Below are 26337 nucleotides of genomic sequence, written 5' to 3'. Positions count from 1 at the left end.
GGTATCAACCTTTTTCTCCTACTTTTCTCCAGTGTCTCCAGTATATAATTTTTGCATTATAAAAATAATACCATTTCATCAGACGCATACTTTGTTGAGCAATTTTCTAGGTATCCCTATATCTGTGCGGTTATTCTGTGGATCATGTATTTTGTAAGAAATGCTTTAATATGCACATTCGTGTTGTCTTTTCTCAGTTTCAAAACTTATAGGATATCAATATGACATTACACATGTAAGTCATCAGCATGCTTCCCCTGAGGTGAATGCAATGAGTCTTTTGCATTGTCTAAGAATCACGGCCCATAACACTGTAATTTTGTTTGTCATCTTGCCTTGCTTGTCTTACATCTGTAAGACATAATTTGCCTTGAGTTGCAGCAGTGGGATTCTGGATTAATTTAAGGACAATTATTCTGGATTTAAACTGGGAGTTATTTGAAGCAAAATCTGTTCCTCTTCCATTCAAACCCCTGTACACACACACTTTTTTTATTCTGCATAACGATCGTGAGATATAGGTACTGTGAAAGCAGTATTTAATGTATGAAGATCAGAGGCAGATTGTTCCTTGTGGACAGCAACGTTCAGCTCCATCAGCACTTTATCCTTTTCAATAAATTCTTTCTACTTTTTACTTCCTCCAGCTCCGAGCATGGCAGTGCACTTACTAGGACCAGTCCTGATACTAAAACACACCAGAACTGAAAGCACATACATAGACACTGTAATCTTGACCAGCTGAAAGCATTAAAACTGCTACCGGTAGAAAGATTTTAATAATATAAAAAGCTATAGATGGATTGTCTATGGCTCCTCACACAGGCAGTCACAGAAGTGAACTGGAAGGCAGGGCATAACTTCAGTGTGTAGGTACTGAGGATTCGCAGGATACATTTGTATACTAACATGCATTAAAGATCACTAACCTTCTGCGGGGGGGGGGGGGGGGATGTGTTGGGGGGCTTGTATTTAATATTTAAATAAATATTAAAAATCTTTTAATATTTATTCTCCTCCCCCCAAGGAAAGATTTATTTATTTATTTTAGAAATGGATGGCAACATGTCTTTCCTTGCCGTACTGTAAACACAAACTTCCAAAAGCAAATGTTAATATAAGCTTCAGAGTTACAATTTCGGGTTTGATTTTCTTCAGCAATCCAACCTGCATGACGATTTTGATCAAATGCCTCAGCTTCTAACATTTGTAACAGATAATAAGATCCACATAAAAAAAACTTATATTTAAATAATCATATAAGAAATTGAATTTACAATTTGACAGAATATGAATTAGCTAACTAGCTGCAGAATAATACAATTTCAGTCTGGTAGACAGATACCAGTCCTGAGCGCAGCTTAAGCATTGAAGATAAGAGTGCAGTTGTTTGCCTGCTTTAATAAAATCTATTTAAAATGAATGAAAAAGTGTAAAAAAAGTAAACTATTCAGAGCTTGACTTAAGGCATCTGTCTGAAAATGAGTTCACTAATTGTTTAAGATTTGCACCATTGAACAAAGATTATTTAAAACAGTGATTCACAACAAATAACATGCTGAATTTAATTTGGGTAAAAGCTACCGTTGTGAAGTCTTGTACTCGGTCTAGGCTTTTGTGCAGCTCCAGCTTCAATGTCTTTATTTGCTTATTGACAATATGAAGAGAGAGAGTGAATAATATTAATCATTGGACGTTCCCTCACCTTTCCTTCTGTGCAGGGTGATCATGCCTAATGTAAGTTCAGGCTGTGCTCATAAACGGAGATTGACAAAAGAGTCACTTTTTCTTTCCTTGACTGGATAAATTTGCAGCTGGTTTTGGAATCGAATCTTGCGTGTGTGAAATTAAAAGGTGTTATTTTTAAATGCTCCTGAATGTATGCAAAAGAATTTAGTCACCTGAAATGTCATGGCCAAGAAATAAGAAATATGCAAGGCTATGAGCCGTACACTTAGAAAATCAAATTAATGTTCCTCTTAACATCTTGCCTTCATTCAGTTTTTAGAAACTCTGGCAGTTCTTCTGTGTGTAAATGTTTCTAGCCTTTCTTACACGTTCCTGTTATCACAAAGCGCTGTGTTCAGTTTGAGACTGGCCCAAAACAGCTATAGTTGCCGGTTAAATTTCTTGCCAGGCTTGGAGTTTTTTCTTCTGTTTTTATTTTCATTTTTTAACAGAAATAATTTATAAATTATATTTTTTCTATTTATAAAATAGAAAAATGGAACATATAGCTATGAATTTTCTCATGTTTCTGCAATTCTGCAGAATTTTCATGTTTCTGCAAAAGGTTTTAGGAACAGACTGTTCTGTTCTTAATTCATTCCTTGTGCTTTGATCTATGTACGCATGCTGGTGAGAAAACCATTGTCAGTATCCAGGAGGAAGGCAGACAGCTAAAGCCCATCAGCTTCCCCACATGCACAATGCCTGCGGCATGAATGGTTCTGGGGGAGGGCCTAGAAGTAGCACAAGGCACAGTTGCATCTATTGTGCCTCTTTTTCTGAGGGCAGCAAACCTTTCTGTACCGACCAGACCCTGCTGACTGCTATGTCTACACAGCATAAACTCTGAATTCAATAAGGTAACAGTGCTTTTTATCTGGGAGGCAAAGTCTAAAATTGCATCTGACCTCTGTATGCACAGAGATGCCAAGCGATGAGTGCTCTGCCTAGATCCTCAGAGGTTTTAGATGAAATCAGTATCTAAATGAATACTTCTGAGGATGATAGCTTCTGTGTCTTTTGCCCATGTGTGGTACAAGGTAGATTCTGAACAGTAATTTATCAAATGGTAGATTGTGAGTCTTAAAAAACACAATGAGGTTTGAACATTGGTTTTTCCCAAAGACGATTAGTCGTGTACAAAACTAAGTCAATCCCTGTACTAATAAACTTGTACAATTAATTAAACTAGCTATGGTACAGGTTTATTTATAGGTCAAGCTTCTGGTTGCCCTAGGTCAATGATTTTTAGCAACAAAGAACCGTAAGTCTAGATTTTCTTAATAATGCCAATAGGCTATGTATAACAAAAGGTAAAGAAACATACTGGTCTGTTGAGTCTGTGTGTGCATCCATCTTTGCATGTATACATTTCTGTACAGCACAAGCTCAGCAAAACAGATCAAACCCACATGCTACATGTCCAGACAAATAATCTTTTTGAGCTTTGTTAAAGCAGCAGAATGAGTTCTCATTTTTATTCTATATTGGGGGTTGCTTGCTTGCCCAGTCATTTGTTTAGATTTCAACGGGAAAATAACAAAAAAAGCTAAAATGCCACACTACAAAATTATATGAATTGGAATTCTGTTCTTCCATAAAAAGACTTGAAATGAGATTTAAATCAGTGCGTGCTTGGTAAAACACAGCAATTTGATATCTGTTCCATAAAACTGACAACCGCATCTAGTAGTTTTTCTTCTCAATTTGATCAGATAATTTGATCACAGAATCCTAGAGTAGTTTGGGTGAGAAGGGACCTTAGAGATCACCCAGTTCCAACCTCCTGCAACGGGCAGGGACACCTTCCACTAGACCAGATTGTTCAAAGCCCTCTTCAACCTGGCCTTGAACACTTCCAGGTATGGGGCAATCACAGCTTCTCTGGGCAACCTGTGCCAGTGCCTCACCACCCTCATAGTGAAACTTGGAGAATATCAAACAGTTACACAGTCAGACTAAGATTTGTTCAGAAAATTACAACAGTGAAGGAAACTTAGTTTTGTCAGCAAATATAAAGGCACTAGCTTGCATTTCCAGAACATATCTAAAACTTTTAAAAATACGCTGATTAAGCTAAAAGCAGCCTAATTATATGTTTGGCTCAAAAAAATATCCTCATTAAAAGAACATTATTTGGGTTATAATGTCCAAACCTGAAAAGATAGGAAATACTGCAATTAATAAGCAATTGGACTGACAAGCTAGTATATAGATTATTATATTAATTACATGACCGTAAAATTTGTTCCACAGACCTTCAGACCTGTTCAATATCTCAGCTACTTACTACCTTTTCTAGACCCACTGTGTGGATGTGGTGTTTACTGTACTTGATTCAAATTCCACTGCAGAGAATCACATTAATTTCCTTTTCTATTTTTTTTCTTGTGGTTTCTTTCACTACAGCCAGTATCTCAGTGCTTCACAAATTCTAATGCTTATTTTGCTGGCACCCAGGGTAAGGTACAGTGGTGGTGACAACCTCCTTCTACATCAGGGGGGCAATGCAAAGGGAGATCTTATGATTTCTTAGTGCCTTGTTTTTGAGATACCTATGATCTGATTTTTTGAAAAATTAACAATTTGAAACACTACTTTGCTTACTTTCTGCTGCAACTTTAAGTACTCAATAATCTTGTGACTCAAAACTCAAGTGTAGTCATCCAGAAAATGAGAATACAGTTAGCAACCACATGTGAAAAGTATAGTTTAAATAACCTGCTAAATATAAACAGGAGCTTTCTGGCAGAAGCTGAGGAAGTCCAATTTTCTTGGGTAACATTTAACTGCATTGCTTATGCAAACTTCCTTTCTCTTCATCCACTATCTTTAATACTAATTGGCTAATTATCACAACCTTTCGTGAAATTCTTTATTGCTTTTCTTTCCACATACATTTGTGTAATTATCACAAGCCCTCATTTTCTAGTTCAGAGGTATCATCCCTTCAACAGTCAGCAGTAATGTCCAGCTTTATTGTTTGTTTTAACATTTATGATATAAGGTTTGTCTTTTTTTAGAGTATTTAGAGCATTTGTGTGGCTATATGGACAATTTTAAAAGACCTGTTTAATCAATGTTAGTAATTACATTCTGTCTTGTGTTTCTCAGTCTTAAAAATCAAAAGCAAGCTCTTGTAGAACTCTGTCGTTAATGTGTGTGTGAGAATGCAGAGAGGCAAGGAGAAAAGGTGGAAGAAAAACATGAAAGGACTCTCCAGAGTTTCTGGAAGTAGTTGATCAAAACACTTATAAAGAAGAAATTTTAAGAATTTACTACGAAAGAAATTTGCAATAGAAGTGTAATCCTGTATATACCAATGTGGTATTTCCACTCACTTGTTCACAAGACCTGTTAACCAGAAGAGAAGCTATACGGCTAAGCATTGAAACAACATCTGCTGTAGCAATATTTACACAAAATTTCAACTCCTATTTTTAAGGATGTTAAGTATACCTCCATTTTTATTTTATTTTTTACCTTTATCTTTTGTCTCATTTTCACTAATTATAACAGGTAGTGATCCAGTGTTTTGCAATGTTATTGTCCAGGGACAGAGTTTTAAGCTTTGAAAGCGTGGTTAAATTACTCAAGAAGTTGAAGTTTACTACAGAAAAAGTGAACATGCAGAGAAATCACCTTTTGTCTTTCAGTAGGAATTTTAAGTTTGGAGTTAATATACTGATGCTTTAGTATGCAAAACTTATTTCACAGTTGGGAAGACATGCATATTTATATATTTCAGTTACAGCTTCTCCAGGAGTTAGCAAGAGAGGACACTGAAGGCATAATGAAGTAAACGGACGGCGCAGTCAATGTCTTCATCTGGGAGTCTCTGAAAAGGTTCAGACACTATGGCATTCTTACAGCTCGTAGAATGCTTTGCTCATTTTCTGCTCTTAAGTAGCTGCACGTGATAACATAAAGACACAGAGGCAGCAAAGTTGCAGAAGAAGGGCGACTCTCAGAGTTACTTACGTTGGCAGCCCAAGCTGTGCCAGATATATCCCGGCAGACATTTATCACATTTAGGCCCTGATGTTCCCTCCTTACACTCACAAAATCCTCTGTCATTACAGCGATCATGGACTGAACCAAAAGGGTTACAATAACAGTCTGCAGAAACAAGACAACACATACACACTGGATTCAGGTCTACATATGGTGATAATTCATTGAATACCAATTAAGGGTGCATTTCCAGTGCTAAAAGGTAAAGGAAGACTGTCTATTAAGGATATCTAGAGTAGTGAATATAACTACTATAAGCCCGTTTATTTGTTTGCATATGTCATTTCAGGAAGAGACCTTTTATTATGTAAAAAGTAAACAGAAAAGATATAAAAGCAGAAGATACCATGGACTTTGAGGGTAAGTGATCGTAACAGATTCTCTTTTGGTAAGAATGTTTTCAACAATTTAATGAAGATCAAAATAGCTTTGTATAGTATGGATATATCAATGTGCCATCAGGGTGAAATGTTTCACATTATTAAAATAGGCTTATCTGTATTACTCAATATTTCAGAAGTGCTGAATGTCTTTACAGGGCTATATAAATCCACTTTACAAATTTCCAAGATAGTCTTCCTTTATAGTTTTGAGCAGCATAATTTGTGTGAATATTTGTCATTAAATTGATGAGATTGCATTTATCAGTGACTTTAATAAACCTTTTCCGTATTCTACAATGAAAGCCTTGAGGTGAGCACCAATGTAGTGCAAAACTTATCAGAACTGGTTTTACACTGCCATTTTAATTTCTCTCACCTCCCAGTGGGCAGATGGAAATTGATATGAGACTCATTGTCTGCTGCATATTTTCTACGTGTGTTCAACTAATTAAAGAATGACTAGCGTAACCCACTTCCTCCCACAACACTTACTGTGTTGTCCATTCACAGCCCTTTTCTTTAATGTGATAACAATATCCCTGTTCAGCTTTTGGCTAGCTGAACAAAGACAAAAGACTGTAGCAGGCAGAGCTCATTTTTGACAGTCCTTTGATTTATTTATATATATGTATATATATTCTAATGAAGGGCTGTGTCTTATTTGTATGTAGACCCATGTAGACCCAGAGTAACTTCACTGTCAACTGAGACCACAGACACTTTTTGGCAGCATCTGATCTCTGCTGTTAGTGAAGGCAAAAGATACACAAATCGATTCCTGAATCTGGGCAACCTGCTGGGAGTCTGGCTTTGTATGTCTCTGAATCAGTGCTACTTTGATGACTGCCTTTGGCAGTTGTTCCCCAGCATGAGGTTAAACCTGAGCAGTATTGTAAATAACAAAATGGAGTTTAATTGGGAAGTAAAAAAATATATTTATATAAAAAAAGTCCAATAAAGAAACTGCAACAGGAAAAAATTACCAGGAATACATCTGTCATCTGTTGTCTCAGTGTTTATTAACTATAAATTACAGATGGCACTTTGAACATTTTGTATGCTGAAGAATAGTTACCTTTGGCAAACAGAGTTCCACAATAGTAATATAGTCAATTAGCTACCACCATTCATTAATGAAGTTAGAAACTAACATGCCAAAAATACTGTGCAAGACTGAGTAGAATTATGGCACAGTGAGTGCCATTTGAAAAGCTGGCATTTCTGATGTTAATCAGATGTATGAAGTGTTTACGTAAACAGGCATAGAACTGAGATACATATTGAATGCGGGAAGTAAAATTTGCTTCAAAAATGTTTATAGAAAACCTCGAAAGACAAAAAACTTGGAATTATATTATAAAGAGGGCCCATTTCTTGTAAATTAAAAATAGCTTGGTTGGACATAATGGAGTTACAGTGATTTTAAAAAGTGTGAAACAAATGTATGGCCTATGATCTGAATATTACAGGTACACAATGGTATATTTTCCAGAGAACAAGAACCTGATCCTGAATCAGTGAAAGCTTTCCTACTGAACTCAATCACATAAATACGTAAAGAGTACCAGGCCCATATTGTGCTGTTTAAGGGAAAGTAGATAGTGGAAACAAAACTTTAAACTAGGTCCTTTTATAAAAGTAGTAGATCAAATCAGAACATTAAACAGACCCAGTAACCTTTAGTAACTGAATCTATTCTCCACCTTGCCCAGTACACAGTCGATACCACAGATATATAACCTACAGAGATCCACTTAAGATTCAAGCTTGGTGTCCAACGCAATATTACGGGCCGTGGAACACTTCCTAAGACCTGCCAAAAACTTAAGATATTAAAAAGCTCAAAAGCCAAAAATTCAATGTGCCACAGGGAGGCAGTATCTCCAATGCCCTTACAGCAACAGAGCATTCAGTAACATTAAATTAACATACCCAGATCATCCTGATAAGCAGACCATACACCAGGTTCCAGGGTGGGGGGAAAAAACCCTGAACTGGGAAGGAATTTTCTTCCTAACCTCCATGTGGTGATTGACTGTTTGAAATATGGGAAGATGACAGTAGTAGTCATCTGTTCACTGAGATTCACAATATTAATGTGATGTTGCCAACAAAACACAATGAAAATAATTAAAAAAGCAGGTTGGGAAAATGGGCTGAAGCTTGCAGGCTTACTCCTTATCAGTCTGGGTTGACAGTAGCTACAAGACAACCCTCAGCATTCACTTAACTTGGGATATATAGTTCAGGGTTTCTAAAGGTCTCACAGGTGTTAACTGAAGCTTAAGCCTAAATGACTGCAAGGTTGGCTTTCTTGTAGGTGTGATGATAATTACCATTTCAGTGTTTATGTTCTAAAGCAAAGGAAATATTTTATTACTCTGGGTCTACTTGGTGGTTTCCATGCTATTCATGCTTGCCAGTGTGAGTATTCACTGAAATGCAGGTTATTAGAGGACTTTATCAAGACCTTGTAGAAATAAAAAAGCTTGAGTTGTTAAATTCTTTTTTACTATAAGCATGTCAAGTGAATAATTTTTAGAAACTGGAATTGCCCATAAGAGGTAATTTTGCAATTAACTGTCAAATCCACAGATTTTTAATATTTCATTTTAGGAAATACAATTTATTTTGCTTCTAAAGAAATTAAGGGCATAATGAAATTAGATTTAAGCCCACTGTATAACGTGTTGCATTTGGTTCACTGGTAAAAACTTTCTCAGTATTTATATTTTTTGTAACTTGTCAGTTTAAAAAATGAAACATTTTACTTTTTCTCCATTTAGTTACCATCAGCTATGATTCACAGATTTGTTATCCATATACTTACCATATATATTTATGAAAATTATGTAAGTCGTTTTGATAAATCAGAGCCAAAGCACTGTTAGTTGCCATTAAATTAGCTTATTCAAACATTTTTAACTTTTCTACATACATTGCTGAAGAGGAAAGAATTAGCCTGGAAAAAATTACTTTTGTATGGGAATAAGACTTGCATATGTCACTGGAAATCTGCTTATTTAAAATATTCATGCCAACATTTCACTCATACTTAAACCCCGAAATGCTGCTTTTAAACTCAGAGAAAAGAGAAATGAGCATTTCCAATAGAGCAAGACTCTTTGTGCTTGACGTAGAAGGATGGTGAATCCATCAACTCTCTCAGAGGTGAAAATAGTCTACATTTTGCCTGATTAAATCCTAGGAGCCCCAATTCAGGAAAGCATTTTAAGCAAACCCTCTGTTTTCTAAAAAGTGCTTACTTATCTGTTTCAATTCACTGACTTTAAGCTAGTAGTAGTATGAAAGTCTTCTTAAGCTGGCAAATCAGCTAGGATACTACGTTTGTATGCAGTATGATCACCATGATCCTGAAAACTGTCTTAATCCAACCACAATATTATTTATTTAAAACAAATTACCTAATATGCAACAAACCAGGGTTTGATACTATAGCTATCTCACATAGTATAGTTCTTGTGGGAGCCCAAGAAAATTCTGCTTGCATTAAGGTAGGAAAGTCACCAAATACATCACATTGGCTTTTTTTTTCTTTTTTAATAAAAAAGGACTCCTGTTAAATGAAAAGGTTTTTCATTTTATTTCTGCAGAGGCTGGGCAATTTTGAGGTACACGGTTGTTTTACTAAGACATTCTGAATATATCACTTCAAAATTAAAGTGTACTTATTTTTGATTCCTGGATTATTAACTTCCTTGTCTTACGTAGCTACAGCTACTGTCTTAACATTTTAGTGTGCATGGGAAAACAACTTACTGAATGAACTGATGAAAGTTCCCAGATAGAGTAATTTAGTGTCATATTCATTAGGCCTGTTTAGGCAGCTGAAATTATGCAGCCCTGATGACACACCAGTGATGTCCATCATCTACAGGCAACAAATATGACGGACAGCAGATTTTTTCCAAGAAAATTTGATTGGGTTAATCTCCTCAGCACAGTCATACAAAATCATGATTTGCCTGCTAAAGTTCTTATTAACTCAGACTAATTAATGTCAAAGGAGATAATGCATTTTCTGAATGTGTTGCCAAGCAAAGTTAAAAGAAGGACACATAAAATGCAGTGTGTGGATGGATCTGTGTGTTTATCACAAAATAAAATGTAAATCTATCAAGCTGCAGACTGAAAGAAATAATAGCAACCTAAATATTTTCTGGCTTGAATCTCAGCAATGGATTATAAACAATATTGAAATATAATTTATTCACCCATAGTCTATTTTGGCATGAAAATATCTTATAAATACTCTTTGGTTTTGCTTCCTGGAAATGGAAAGAAAAAGAAATTCACAATGAAAATCCAGAACAGGTTCTACCGATTCTTATGTCTATAAGAGACATTTCAGAATGAAATATTCTACCTCTGTTATTAGAGCAGTGTCTTTTGTGCTGCCTGTTAACTACTGCTCGTTGTACGGGGCTTCCTTTATTGACTATGTTCAGACTCACCTAGCGTCCTAATTTTTACTGTTTGTGGTGACATGAGAACAATGCATATTCTTCTACTGTAATAAAGATCTTCTCCTAATACTCTTTTTTTGCTACATTTTGACATTTTCTTTAATTCTGCATTTTGGGTATTTATAGCTGATGTTAGGTCTAAAGCACCATTTTCACCTAGGAATCCCTTTTCTAAACTGACATCATGTCAAACTGATTTGACAAATTCTGCTCCTAACCACATGGACATAATCTCAATTTCTCCTGTAAGGAGAGGGGAGGTAACAATGTATTTACAGGCCTGTGCCTGGGAGCAGAATTAGCTGTAACATGTTTTTATGAAGCGAATAAAAGGGATTCATAAACACCGCTTCCCATGTCCTCTTGATGCAGCTGGCAACTTTTTTAGGTCTCCAAGCAAGTAATCAAGAGTCTGCACTAATAATTCCAAAAATTAAACTCGGAACAGGTATTTTTGACTCAACCCTTCAGTTTTCACATGTGCAACTCCACCATGGTTCCCTTCTGCTGAAGGACAGCACAGTTTCTCGGGGGCTTCTGGGTAAAGTCTTCCCAGGACCCTTAGTCAGAGGGCTCACTGTTGTATACAGATTCATAATACCTCCTTGAGGCACTAAAGAAGCAACAGAAATGATGTGAAAAGTCTACACAGATGTTCTTATCCATTGAAAAAGCTCATTCTGGCTCAACTGGCAAGTAAGCAGCAGCAGTCCCTAGCAGTTGCCAGTAGTTGAAAATGCACAGAAGAAAAGCCGCAATTGTCCCGGGACTGACCTATGCACACATTTTCATCGTCCAGCTCTGCAGAAGCATTTCTGAAGTAGCCCAGCCTGCATAACTCACAGTGCTGACCTCTAGTGTTGTGCTTACAGCTCACGCAAATGACCGTATTGAGCAGCTCGATGTAACTGCACCGGTTGGAGTGCCCGAAGCATTCACAGTCTTTCAAGGAAGAACAGAAATGTATACAAAATGTATACAGCAGCAGAGTAATAGCACATTACATGCTTAGTAAAAATGAATCATGAATAGAAGTATGAATGAAGGCACATACATGTTAATCAACGTAACATGGACAACAGCAGATGTGTATCTGCAATGGAAGCGAAGTTTGTTTCAGGCACGTTAGCGTGAACCAGCAACCATGGCATGACATCGAAGGTTGGCTGTTGTTGGCAGACCTGATGGAACTGAAGCATTTGCAGTTGTAAACCTTTCAGGGGTACTGGAGGCTCAGCTCCCACCAACAGAAATGCATGTCTTTTTGGACATTTGAGATGAGTATAAATCAAAACCTGGGAAAAAACTTCCTCATATTAAAAATATCAAATACAGTGGACAAACCTGTCAAACTTCATCATGCTTAAACCCACAAATGTAAGCAAAATGAAAGTTTTGTTCTGACATAAATGGTGATTATTAGAAAATACTACTGAATTTGGGATACTCTAACTGTTAAGCACTTTGGGAACCTAACTGTTTCAAGACCAAACAAATCTCTAGTTTGACAATTTTGCCAGCACTTGCCAAAACAATTATCAGAGAAGAAAGTTAAGGAAGAGAGGTGTTACTTAAGAGCTACTTCTACTGTACTTCTGAGGCAAGCATTAACCCATTTTTTATATTCTGAGATGAAAAAGGGTTGGGCCAGAAAAGATCTCAAAAATTCTGAAATGCGTACTGAACAGAATGTGTGCTTACTTCAGCCATCTGAAATGCAGTTGGCATAACAGCTGCTTTTTAAAAATCCCTTCATTAAACACAGAACGCTGGTGCCTTTTAGTCTTTATTCACAAGTAGTGATCGGTTTTATGCAGAAAGAAGGAGAAATTAGAAATGTATCAATATCATTATAAAAGGCACAGCTATGCTTTGTGTAGAAAGCTTGTCTAAGTCTGATCACTCAACTCATTACGAGCCCAGAATGAATGCAGGAAAGGCTATTAGGATGATCAGAGAAGTAAAGAGCCTATTGAAAAAGTGAAGACTATGAGAATTTGGCTTGTTTAGTCTAGGAAGCTGAAGACAGGGGCTATCACTGGGCTATAAATACGACAAGGAGACAGCCTATTCTAGGTGAATATCTGTGGTAATGGACAACATTGGCACAAGAACAAAAGGGTGTTAATTGGCCATTGAGAAATTTCAGCTGGAAATCTCCTAATTTCAGCTGGAAATTAGGAGATGGTATCTAGCCATTATCGAGATTCTTGAACACACTTCCAATTTGTAGCAAAAAAACTGATGCTTTAGAGATGTAGTTTATTAACAGGTGAAAGAGATTACTGTATGTTTCCTTCAGTAACTGAATACTGGATACAATGACTTGGAATGGCTTCAAGGTCTTGAAACTCTAGCATGTAATTAGATAAAGCTGTATGTAGCACAGGGTGTAAAATGTTTCCATATATGAAAGCGGCCAACTCTCCTCTGCTGCCTTTCCTATGGTATGCTGCTGATCATGTTGGGGTACCTGATGAGCCCAATGATTGTGACATAGGCCATCAGAGCAAATATTTGTGCTTGGCTGTATTTTTTATGAAGCAGTAGCAATACCGGTACATGTTTATGAGTATGTTATGCACACTTAATGCATATATATTTCCTTGGCTATTTTCTGACATAGCATACTGTAAATAGATTGTAACTTTTCTTATACGGTACAACACTTAGCACAACACAGGTTTCAATCTTCAGAGCTGTCTTTCTGCTGCCAGAAAACATTAATTAAATTTACATTTCGTTAACATATATACCTTCTTGTTCTTTTCAATGTTATACTGCTACACCAATGTTTTGTAGTTCATGCTAACCTGATCATTTTGATGCCTATAAGCTGCTGGAGTACAGTAAAACATTTGATGTATTGGTCTCAGTATGTTACCACTTGACATAATTGAGTGGGGAGGAAAAAAGTGTTAATGTTTTGTTGTCTTTTGCAGCTGGTCAGTGTGATTCAGGATCTCAGCCAGCAGTTGAGGGGGTGGCTTTCTCCCCTAGTATAGCCATCTTGCTTGAGTAAGAACTGCCTGTGTGGGTCAGATGCAACAGATCTAAAAGTGGAAACTAGCACTGGCAAGCAGGAGTCACAGGGAAAATTGTTGCAAGTTTTTATGTGTTTCATTTTTAAAATAAGACTGGTTAGTGAAAAGCAATCTGATCCTTCTGAATCTGAGATTCAGAAGCAGGGTTCTCTTAGTCTCTATGTCTGACAAAGGACCTGTCTTCTGCAACCATTAGACATCTTTATGTTTCAAAAATATGTAGACTATAAAGAAGTGCTACTAAATCAGACTGTGCTACATCACCTTTTGTGTTTAAGTAGCAGAAAGAAATTGAGACTATTCTGTGAATGAATGACTGTGCTATTTCCACTCTGAAAGTGTGATATGACCTTTAATATTACTACTACACATAATTAGCCATTACAAAAACACAAGAAACAAAGCTGCACATTAAGTAATTCACTCTCTAACAAGCCTTGCTCCCGGTCATGATTTATGAAAAGCTCAACATGAGCCAGCAATGTGTGCTTGCATCCCAGAAAGGCAACCGTATGCTGGGCTACATTAAAAGGAGTGTGGCCAGCAAGTTGAGGGAGGTGATTCTCCCCCTCCACTCTTGTGAGACCCCACTGTAAGTGCTGCATCCAGCTCTAGGGAACACAACATAAGAAGGACGTGGACCTGCTCGAGTGAGTGCAGAGCGAGGCCATGAGGATGATCAGAGGGCTGGAACACCTCTCCTATGAAGACAGGCTGAGAGAACTGGGGTTGTTCAGTCTGGAGAAGAGAAGATTCGGCTGAGTCCTTATAACAGTCTTCCAATACCTAAAAGGCATCTATAAGAGATCTGGAGAGGGACTTTTTACAAGGGCGTGTGGTGATAGAAGAAGAGAGAATGGCTTTAAACTGAAAGAGGGGAGATTTAGATTAGGTATTAGAAACAAATTCTTTACAAAGAGGGTGGTGAGGCACTGGACAGGTTGCCCAGAGAAGCTGTGGCTACCCCATCTCTGGCAGTGTTCGAGGCCAGGTTGGATGGGGTTTTGAGCAACCTGGTCTAGCGGAAGGTGCCCCTGCCTGTGGAAGGGGGTTGGAACTAAACGAGCTTTAAGGTCCCTTCCAACCCGAACCATTCTATGATTCTATGATTTGGGCTGAAGAAACTTCTAATAATTATGAAGGACTTAGTTTGATGTACACACATGTCCATAAATATATGCAGAACTACTACCCAAGTTCAGACATGGCTTATCAATATTAAAGGTAAACACTATGACCAATTCTTATACTTGGTTGCATTCCTATGGGTACTGCTGCTTTGTAACAACTATACTGTGTGAAAGAAAGCCTTTGTCTCAGTTAACTTATACTTAGATATAGGAAATCCCTAGGAATCTTGATCATCAGACTAGTGGTGTAGAAAAAACGCAGTTAACTCAAAAACAGTCAAACATCTGATCAAAGATTATCAATGGTGAAAAGGAAAAAAAAAAAGGCATAGCAAGTAAAGATTAAATATTTTTTTTTTATAATTTTAACCTTCTCCCCGCCAGTATACCCATTTTACAAGCGCAATGGTATGAACTTATTTTGCTTACTGCTATTGGCCTAATCAGTGAATCTTTCTCACATCCCTCTGTGTTTATATAAAAAAATAGGTAAAGGGTCCTCATATGAATAGAATTATTTTCTCCACTGGTTACATGAGGTGCTACCTTATGCCAGTCCATGCACATACACGAGTCAACTCTCTACACAGCATCTAGAATTGCATTCAGCATTGTGCCTGCTGGGAAGCTAACCGCTATCAATGCTGTACGGCCCTTCTATCTTATCATGTGGTTCACCTTAACCAGCACACCAAGACTACAAAGTAGCTTGTTAATTAGAATTGTTAGATGCATATCTTAAGGCCTCTGGCTATCAGCCTAACCACTTTCATGTACTGGCAAAGTCATGCAATCACTGAGAGAGATTGGGCAAAAGTATCAAAATCAGGCTGCAAACGGTTTATTAACAATAAAATGACAAGAGCTTACAGTGCCAGAAAATGCTGCTTTCAGTTCTGAGTACCACATGTCAGAAGAGACACAGATAAACTGGAAACAGTTTAAAGCTGAATTACAATAAGGAGTAAGTGGTTTGTAAAAAAAAACAAACCAAAACAAACAAACAAAAAAAAACCAACTGAAGAGTTAAAGACCGCTAGATAGTTTTAATGTGAAGGAAAAAGGGAGAAGAGATAGCCACATTAGATTTGATAATTGTTTTTGGATGATTAGGATTATCTGTATGAGCCTTTAAAGACTACTTCCAACACAATGATTCTATTGCAACAATCTTGATCCTGTTGTAGAAAGCACAATAAAATTACCCATTGAAGGAGGCTCATAAAGAGGTGCATCATTTAATTGTTTTGTTTCTATAAAATACTTTCTGCCCCATTACAATGCCATGCATTTACATCTTTGAGATGATGTACTATTGTGTTGTGAGGACAAGGTTCAGCTGAAACCTCAGCTGTGACCAATAAAACATGAAACGTCATCACATGAAAAAATGGCAAACACACATGGAAAGGAAGCATAATTAAACTAAGACAGCTAATGCATGCGACAGCTACAAGTGTCATTTTCTAATTAAAAGCATGAAGAGTATTTCAAGAAAAGTGCATTCAGAAATAATTAAAACATTTTTTCTTTTTGACTTTCCAGTAACTCCGTGCTCCTCCTTTATACAGTAACAAAAAGCAAACAAAGGAGATTTCATTGTAACCTTAAAAGTGACTCGATTCATAAAAACCAGTATGGCTCATTATCATGATCTCATCAAATGGGTCAAACTAATTTCAAACACTTGTTAATACCCCTATTGCTTGTTAATATCTATTTCATGAATAATGAGATATTCACAATAGCTACAGAAAGACAAAACATCTTCATACATACTCTTCACAGAAAAACTGATAAAGAAAAACAATGAGAAGATCTCAGGATTCAGACTGTGAATGACAGATATGCAAATGAAACAGGTTGCTTGTAAGTCAGACAGAATATTGGCGTCCTTCATGATGCCCACATAATTCCATTATTTTGATAAAACATTGAAACATCATATACAAACGTAATGCCTACACTCTGAATTTGTGCACTGTTACAGTAAAATGAAGATGAAAGGCACACTTACAATGCATTAAAAGACATATCTATGAATTACACTCCATGGCATTTACAGATACTTCTTGAGGATACGGACAATTGACACTTTATGTGTTGTTTGCCCTCAACTAACCTGCTTATGTATCCTCTTTTACAATTTATGTGTATCACTGAGGAAAACAAGAGTCTAGCAAACATTTGCTTTATAGGCGATGATCTGAATGGTCATATTCATACATTTAATTTCTTTAAAAACAAATGCTGTGTCACTTCATATGCCAGCAGTGACTGTCTAAGCAGCACATTTATTTTCTTTGTATGGCTTATGTTTATGCAACTTAATGCTTCTGTTGTTGTCAATGAAGATGTCTCACCAGTAAGCTGATGGGTACACTTCACAGTATTCCAGATTCATACAGTGCAATGTTTTCACAACATAGAGCACTATGGAATCACTGTATGAATCCAAGAATTCCTACCTCTCTTGTGGTTTGCAACTTGAACAGAAGAAACAGTTGACATAGCTAATTTGGGAGCAACTGGATAGGTAACAAAATGAACAGTAAATTAGAAAAGGTACCATGTAGGAACAAATCAAAAGATTAAAATAAACTTACTTTTAAACTAACTTAACAATGGTTATTGTTTTGTAAAGAAAGGGTGAAAGTTAGGGAAAATTAGTTATGTACTATCAACTCGAATCATTTGACCTGTAATATCTAAGGTAAAGAAAGGGAATGTTATTCACTCCTACACACTTTGGCAGCTTTGTGTTTGAGTTTATTTGATGATTTCTCCCAGTCCATGGCCAATGAGTATATGATAACCAGAGTGGTTGCCAAAGGGTTTTATGAAAGTTATATGTGTATTTATTCTGGCCTAATAGCATCAACAATTAAAACACAATAGAATAATATTAGTTATAGGCAGATTTCTGTAATTATTCTCTTCATACACTATCCTTGACTGAACGATTTATTCTACAATAAACATTAAACACTAACAATAAGCTGCAAACACAAAAACTGAATAGAAATGCTTCTAAGTTTGTGTTTTGTGCTTGCTAACAAAATATCAAAACTAAGTTTGTTAAACCTCTTATTTCCACAGAAGAAACACTAAAAAATTTTGTTCTGTTCAAGACATCTTTTGCAATGGAGTTAAGTCTTAGATCAGAAGCAGAATAATTAAGCTATGAAATCCTTTAGATATGCTAAGTATAATTTCTTTGGGCATGTTTTGATTTAAAATGTCTGTGAATAATGCAGGCTAATCTTTACAGAGAACAGAGGAGCAGAGATCAATCTGCTTTTCTTTTTTTTTTTTTTTTGTGTTTAAGGACCACATGTAAAAGCTTGGAAAATATAACATGGGCTAAATGAAGTTGTTGGAATGCTAAGTATCATCAGGGTTATTTAATTCAAAATATATGTGAATAAAGCAAACTAAGATACTTTGCTAATACTCAAAGCACAGATCAATTAGTATTTTCTATTTTGCTGGGCACATAAACTCCCACATATAACATGGTAGATTTTATATATATCTGCATATGTTTTGATTTGGTCATTGTGAATAATGGATTTAACTACAGCCTTTAAAGTACAATTCTCCAACAGATTCCCAATGCATCTTGTTCAGCCTAGTAGTTATTTTCTAGATCACCTTTTAATTAATTTTATTCTTCATCTGTATGTGTTATAGTATAGAAAGGACTCCCCTTGAACAGTCAAAGCAAGCCATAAGCCAGATTTCTGAAGGGATTTTTTGGGGACTATGGGCAGTAAATGAGAGCAAAAGAACATTATTTTTGTAATGAACAATCATTTTGAAATGTGAAGTATAGCTGAATGCAACTTCAAATAACAAGGAATCTTACTTTCATTAGTCAACTTAAAAAGTCATTCTGTCTCTTTCAGTGTTAATCATCATGCCATAGTCCGAGTGATTTTTTTGTGTGGCACTCATTGTAGTGAACTGAGTCAATCCTGCAGAGAATCTGCTTGTTTTGTGGATGGCACATAAGCTGAGAATGCTCCTCAGCTCACTTGGGAATACAAGACATTAAAATTGGGTTTGATGAAGACAGTGACAATCTTTCTCATGCAAAAATCTCAAAACTTACTCAAAATATAGGCTGTGCTGTCTGAACAAGTCTAACATTATCTAGGGCTTTCTGTATGTCAGTTTCTGGAATCTGTGTGTCTGTTTTCCCAGACTTTTGGCAGTAACGTGCATAATCTGAGTGTTGAAAGACTCCTTTTTCAGGTGAGGTTTGGTTTATGGTTATTTTCTTACAGGATAGCACTACTTAGCAATAGAAGAAAAATGAGTTGGATTATCATTGTTACTAATTTTGCCACCATGTGGGACTCCTTAAAAGCAATTCCAGTAATTTTAGACCACTCGGAATTTTACAGCATCCTACCTTGGTTTGGTTTAGAAACCTCAAGGGAAGAAATATTCGGCCATATCCTATCAAACTTGGGAGGATCTGCATGCATCAGGAAAAATCAGGTTTTGTTATTTACATCTGTGATAGTGTTCTAAACAGGCAAGCACATGGACAAAGACATAGATTACAAACATCCATTACTGGACTAGTCTAGATTGCACTTGAACAGTACATGACTCCACAGTGAACGAGAAAACAAGCAATTGATGATTCCCAAAACACCAAATGTACATAAAATACTTTGCATAACGATTTATCCCCTGTGGTTAAAAAGATATTTTTTCATGATAAGAAGATATCCTAGACCAGTATATATGGTTCTAACACTAGGAACAAAACAAGAATATATTCTGTTAAATCTGCTCTACAGAGATAAAATGACAGTATCAGACAAATATGGATTTCTTACCAAAGAGACATATCTTACCGTAACATCCTGTCTTAGTACTCTTTTGAGTGAATTATATTTCTGTTATCAGAGGAATGTATTTACCAGTAGAGTGGGTCTTTTCTTCTGCTTTCATGCTTTCTTGTGTTGCATGTGTTAACTGTCACCTCTGTTAACATATTTTACAGCTTGATTTTGTAAGAACATGAAATGTCTACATTTCTTAAAAGCCCAACATAATGTGTTACTTGCATGAAGAATTTTATCTCTCAGAGAAGGAATTAGCTGTGACTTTTTACAGCTTCATCTCCTTTGGTCAATGTTTTTTGGGGCTGGGGTAGTGGGGAGTGATAGCCCTTAGCAGAATGCTGCTGGCTGTTGGAGCTGAGAGTAAATTAAGGGTATGTGGGCTGTGGGGGAAGGAAAGAAAACTTTCCTCTGAGCCCAGATCTGGGAAATGGTATTTATATTCTCTGTATTGCTCTGTCATAATCTTTTTTCTGTTTCCATCTGCCTAGCTTTGAATGTCAGATTTGGACCACATGTTCTGTGAGTACTGCAGTGGTTGGGTTCTTTCTGAGCTGAACAGAATTTCCCTAATGGTCACATAAGCATACACAGTGGCGATATTAGTGGGGAGAGAGCTATTTTTTCATCTCTACCTACAAGGAATTCAGCTGGGTATTGAGTAGATTACATTTGTCACAACTTGGTCAGCATCAAGGGTCTGGGCTTACAGGTCTTTATGAAGAAGGTGTGTTTCACTGTTAAGTCCATCTTAGTGGAAGGCCTGCAGGGAAGTGATGACAAAAAGATTGGGACTTTAAACATTTGATGTGGAAGAAGGACATCCCATAGTATCTTCTGACCCATTTGTCAAGGGTGAAGAGAAACTGGTTGGGTTGGACTGTCTGCTCCAAAAGTTTTTCCACATAGAGAACAATTCAAGGAAACAATCTTGACCTGCACTACATCATTTAGTGTTAGATAGTCTTCTGCAATTGAATCTGCAAAGTTGTGATATAATCACATCATATTCTTGAATTTTTGTGCTTTTTTCTTATCAGTCAAGAAAATGGAAAAGCTGAGTCAGTCTGGCAGATTCTTCAACAGCCTATGTATTGATTAAAAATGATACGCCTCTACTGGTCAGATCCACCAATTCACACACATAGGAAGTGCAAACACAGTAGTCTGAGTGTGCAACAAAATGTATCTAAAAGCTGTACTCAGTGAGCTGGCATGATAACCGTAGCCCACTGAAAGACTAATTCCATACGCATGAGATACAACCTTCCTCCTCCTTCTCCTGCTGAAACACTGACTGGTTATGTTAAAAAGTTTTAAGCACACACAGACAATTACTCACACAGTGAATTCACTGTTAAAATTTTGGTCAATTTAGGATCAATTAGGCTTGACTTAAATATTTTAAAGGGGTTGGACATCAGCAAATACATGTAAAAATCAGTAGGTATAAAAGGAAAAACAGTATTGATCACATTGTCCTGCTTTCCCCTGAGCCTTTTTCTCTTTTAGCTGTTGTGCAACATCAGGGTTGTTGCAGAAAACCTGTTGTAAATACCGTGTGAACACCTACTACAAAAAATCACACGCATAATGATCTAGGTATTACCAGAAGTAAAAGAAATAATGTCAAAGCTTTATAACGCCTTAGAACAAACCCTCTGGAATATTCAGTCATTTAATAAACTGTAAGTCCTATATATGAAATTGGACTTTTTACATAATCTGATTCATATATTAATATAATAATATATTCATATATATAATATAATCAGTAATATGTAATATATAATCTTATTCTGATGATTTCCCCAATTAATCTCTTGTCCAAATAAAGTAATTCCTTGTATGACAGAAAAATCAGAGTTGCATATTTCTTAGTAATCCTATAAATACTATAGATCAGTGCTTGTTTTAGCAAACTTACTTAAAATTGAGGTTGTGACTTACTTCAAAATCATTAAAAATCCCCTGACACGTTAAATTTGATCATATTGAGCTGAGTTTTTAACGGGCACCCAAAACAATAAAAAGCATTTTTATAGTGCCTAAAAATTACCAATTAAGTATTATTACTAGTGATTTTTGCTAGCTGTTGGTGATAGTTATAACCATCTTAAAGGGACTTGTGGTGGTCATTTGTCTCCTCCCTTTGTGCATAGCAGGGTCAACTTTGAAGTTAGATGAGGTTGTTCAGGGTCATATCCAGCTGAGACCAGCTGCTGTCTTCAGTGTCTCTGGGCTGCTTGCTAATGTGGTTAATGCTCCCAGAGACTTATTGCATCTATTGTGGGCCTTTTTTTTAAATCTTTGGTAAAGAGATATTTTTTTCTTATATCCTTATTCATGGAATGTATTATCACTGTTATAACCAAGACTACAGGAGGTTTCATGAGAAAGACCTTCCTTCTTATTTTTGAAAATTTTGGGGCTTTTGTTTGTTTGTATGATTTATTTTTTTGTGTGTGTCGGTTTGTCTTTGTTTTCTTTGTTTTTTTTTTTTTTTGTTTGTTTTTAATGGAGATTAATTTAAATGCTTTATCTTAAAACATATGTGCGAGGTCCAAGTCAAAGAATATTGACCGTCATTCCCACAAGTATATTGGAGCAGATGAGTCATCCTTTGAACAGACACTTGGAAGATTCATTTAGCAGCTAGTTATTCTTTTATAGCAACTTGTGAAAATATTTCTAGTCCTCAGTGATTACCTCTAAGGGTTTTATTTATAGAGACTAGATAAAGATTTTACAGCTTTTCCAGAACAGTTCTATGTCTGGACACTGTATTCTGTAATTAAAGTAATTATTTACCTGAATAATTAATGAATTTTGGTGTAGGTGTTCTCTAAGATATGCTAAGATCTACTGTAATATATTCTGGGCAAACAAGGCTACAGAAATGTGAAAAACAGTTTCTAAAATTATGTTCTAGTGTTATTCAAAAGTGAAGCTACTGTAGACATCTTTTAAGTGTAGAGGTGTGTGAGCTATATGACTGAGCAGAAAATCAGATACGACATTTTACATTTGCATTGGAAATTCATGCATTTTTAGTTTCTATTGTTCCAAAGCCAATTATATGCAGAAAGTAAGTACTGGAAAAAAAAAAAAAATCTTACTTTCATGAAGTATGGAGAAACCGATTGCATTATATTTATTAAATGCATGACAATTTTATTATTTTTTTTCCCTCCTCCCAATCCTTTTTTTGGATATACAGTGTCAGAATTGCCTCTGATATTGAACAAAGGAAGTCTGTCTCAAATATTCATTGGAAGTGCAGTCTGCACCATGGGCTACACCATGGTTTCAAACTGGGGAGATAATGCAAATGAATGGGTAGTTTCAGCCTGGTTCCAACAAGACAGCTGCACATGAAAAAACCTGTCATGATGTTGGCAGAAATTAATCAGCACTTTGTTGGTTTCTCACTCCAACCAAGTACTGAACTGGCAGTAAAATTAAAATGTATTTCCACCGAGAGGGGCTATCCTTCCTCAGGGATGAAGAACGCAGGTGATGGAGCACATGAAGAATACATTGCTGCCTGGGCATCTGTGCTCTATAGCAGACTAGTGTATTTTCATCTCCTAAACTATTTCTCCTGACCCAGTCCACGAACAGTGCATTTGCTGAAAATTACTAATAATAAATCAGTAAGTCTTAAATAATGCTCCCTTGAAGGGCAGACAGGGAGCGCTTGTGTTGGCAACTATCATTACTTATTTAATTTATAATAACAATAAGGAACCCTAAATGAGAGACTCTGATGAAGATATTTTTTAACCTTCCTTTACCTTCTGTTTAAAACACAAAAAACATTACAAAAATTCAGTGTAAGCTTAATGATTATAGTAGAAATCCATGATTCTAGTAATAGAAAACTGGACTTTCCACTGCCCGTTGTAAACCAAGAGTAGTTGAGAGTAAATATCTATTCTAAAATATGGATGTCTGCTAAGCACAATGGAATTATGACAGTGGTTTTAGGTGTTAATATTAGACAAAAATAATTAGGAAGAATTAAAAATAATGCTCTCTGAAATCAATGGCAGATTTAGTAACCGCTGGAATAATTGGGTGTGTTTTTATTGGATCATACTCCATCACTTCTTGCAAACATCACACTATCATTATTACAGCATTTCTATATCTTTAGGTCTGTTTGAATGTAAATCATGATAACCTATCTCACAGAAAATTTGCCTTTCAGCACTTTCATAACACTGCAAAATCTAACTCATCAAAAGAGAAGAAATGCTGAAAAGTTTTATTTTGTTTTGTTTTTTTTTTGTTTTTTTTTAAATCATCCCTTTATTTTTTTAAGTTACAAAAAAAAAAAAAAATATTTGGCCAAGGTTAGGCAATCTTTTTTTGGAGCAATGTAGGAAGTTTCATACCTGTTCCTTTGAAGAAAGGAGAATTCTGCATAAATGTGAAGATGTGGTTGTTTTATGGCAGCTCCTCAGCCATAACAGCTTTTATAACTGTTGGAAGAATTTAAATGCAATTAGTTCTTTACGTGTCCACTTGTCTTAGAGGAAAAGAAAGTGATCTTTTTAGAGGCTTAAAAAAATAAATAAATAAAATGATCCAGCTCTGGAAACTTTTAGATATCAGAAAAAAAATAAAATCCACGGATTTTGATAAATGTGTTGGCTAATTCTCAAACTAATGGGGTATGAGAGCCTATTCTTCAATTTCAAGTATTTTCACTAAAATATTTGCATAAGTGCACAATAAATTCTAATATTTTTGGAATGAAATATTTAGGTACTTTCTCAGGGCAAAAAAAGTAAATTATTCTGTTGATAGTTTGCAAGGGTTATTTCTTTCTACTTTGATTGGTTGTTTTTTCCTACAAATATGCTGAAATTGGCTGCTTGACTAGGATTACTGTACAGTAATTCTCAACTGATGAAGAACAGTAAATCAAGAGCCTTTTTAAAGAACAAGGATGCTGATTTGGAAACCTCATTCTTCCCTTATACTCTATGAAATAAACTGATTACATATCTGAGGGACAGAAAGAAAAACAGGAGAGGGAAAAATACAGCAGTGCTTTTTTTCCCAGCTATTTCTCTCCAAGCTTGATAGTTAGATTTTTAAGTATCTTTGTGGATCATATCTGCTCTCTATAAACTTCCTTGAGTAACTGCAGCTAAACTTGCATATTGCAAGTGCAATGTGTTCTGCATAGGTACCATGGTATATATGGAAATGTTGATCTTTTCTGTAGTGTGCTATCACTTGATTGTTTATTACTGGTTGAAACAAAGGTAACTAACTGTTAACTAAGTAATTTCACATATATTACAGCAAATCATAAAAGTGTTGAAAAGACTACTTGATCGATACACTGTTTTTAACTAAACCAAGATGGTGAAAGTAAACTAGGATGAAGAATGAGAAACAATACTCAACTTCCAGTGACTGTGTCTACTAGAATGGTGAGAATGGCTCTTCTTATCTGTTCAAATTGGTGGATCTGGCAAAACAAAAAGTGAAACAAAGGCTCCCCCAAATGCCACCACAAGAACCTGCCAGTGCTCCCTGGAACAGTGCTGGTAGTTTTTGACCCTGTACTAGAAATCACTTGGCAAAGAGACAGTTTCTGTTCGGGGCTGGGGGTCGGCACAGGCACTCTGCTTGCTGAACTTCAAGGATGAAATTCTAGTCATACAGAAGAAAACTGGATTTGTTGTGACTCCTACCTGGTAAATAAACTACTCATAATGTCTTTTATTTGGAGTGATAAATTTCTTTCAGATCTAGCTTTCAAGTGTGTGCATTATACCACATAGGCTACCAGTAGTTTCTTCTAGCCCAATAATGTTTTAATATAATGGAAAATCTAATTGTTAAAGTGAAAAATTCCTAGTGCTTCAAAGTATTTAAATAAAAGAGGGGAAATAAATACTGTTACTTGTTAGTATTATAATCAGTGACTTAGATAAGGTGATCACCGTAGATTATGAGCCTGATTAACAGTATTATTTACTAAAAAGTCAGATTTGGATAAAATTGCATTAAAATGAGAACATTTTGCTATTATGTCCAAAATAATATGTATAGTCGGAAGACAATATTTAAATGTTTTAAGGAGTTAAACATCTTAATGGTCTCTCAACAGCACAGCTCTCTTTGTAAAACTTGACCTCAGACAATAATAGAAAAATAACATACAGCCTAGTTATGCATGTTTATATCCTGCTGGCATATGTGAATATTTTGTATAAACTCTAGTCCAGAGCTTGGCACTGTAATGGCTTTGATCCCATGACTGTAAATTTAATGAGACAACTTCTCAGTTACTGCAAGGGAGCAAAATTAGATCCAAAAAAGAGGGAAAAAAAAAAATCCACTAGCATTTGCTCTCACAATCTTTTAAGATATTTACCACATTAAAATTTCATAACAAGTACATAAAACAAATAAAGCTACACTCATCCTGACATTATTTTAATTCCAGAAAAATACTTACTAGATCTCTCAAGATTAAGAAAACAATAGAGTGCCCATTCAGTATTTTCTTTTTATTTTACTTTTGTATTTTGCACTTATCATAAAAAAAAAGGTTCTCTTAATTTGAAATTGGCTATAAAGAAGAACAAAACCATACAGAACAAAGCAGAATATATAATTTGATGATCATGATTGCATCTTGCACTTGGGTGCAGGGTCTGTCTCTA

General features: G+C 35.9%; 1 protein-coding gene and 1 long non-coding RNA gene across 4 annotated transcripts in view; one reads left to right on the top strand and one right to left on the bottom strand.

Moving 5' to 3' along the window:
* NTNG1 (netrin G1) overlaps window positions 1-26337 on the bottom strand; it is a 160481-nt gene that overhangs the window by 22195 nt on the left and 111949 nt on the right. Inside the window, exons 6-9 of one of the 3 annotated variants that reach the window (XM_065675228.1) lie at window positions 19204-19269; window positions 17255-17314; window positions 11387-11554; window positions 5710-5847 (exon numbers count right to left, since the gene is read on the bottom strand). The exons of 1 other annotated variant lie outside the window; for it this stretch is intronic. In XM_065675228.1, coding sequence (XP_065531300.1) covers window positions 5710-5847; window positions 11387-11554; window positions 17255-17314; window positions 19204-19269 — 432 coding nt within the window. The remainder of the gene's footprint in view (window positions 1-5709; window positions 5848-11386; window positions 11555-17254; window positions 17315-19203; window positions 19270-26337) is intronic. One more of the 3 variants, XM_065675226.1, reaches the window with a different exon arrangement.
* On the top strand, window positions 5594-12763 carry LOC136012237 (uncharacterized). The gene is made up of 3 exons (XR_010611632.1): window positions 5594-5944; window positions 6032-6102; window positions 10985-12763. It is a non-coding gene; the product is annotated as an uncharacterized LOC136012237 (long non-coding RNA).

This window comes from Lathamus discolor, chromosome 3, assembly GCF_037157495.1.
Source record: "Lathamus discolor isolate bLatDis1 chromosome 3, bLatDis1.hap1, whole genome shotgun sequence".
In the NCBI taxonomy this organism is placed as follows: Eukaryota; Metazoa; Chordata; class Aves; order Psittaciformes; family Psittacidae; genus Lathamus; species Lathamus discolor.
The sequence above is the reverse complement of the archived record's forward strand: the minus strand, read 5'-3'. Positions and strand labels throughout refer to the sequence as shown.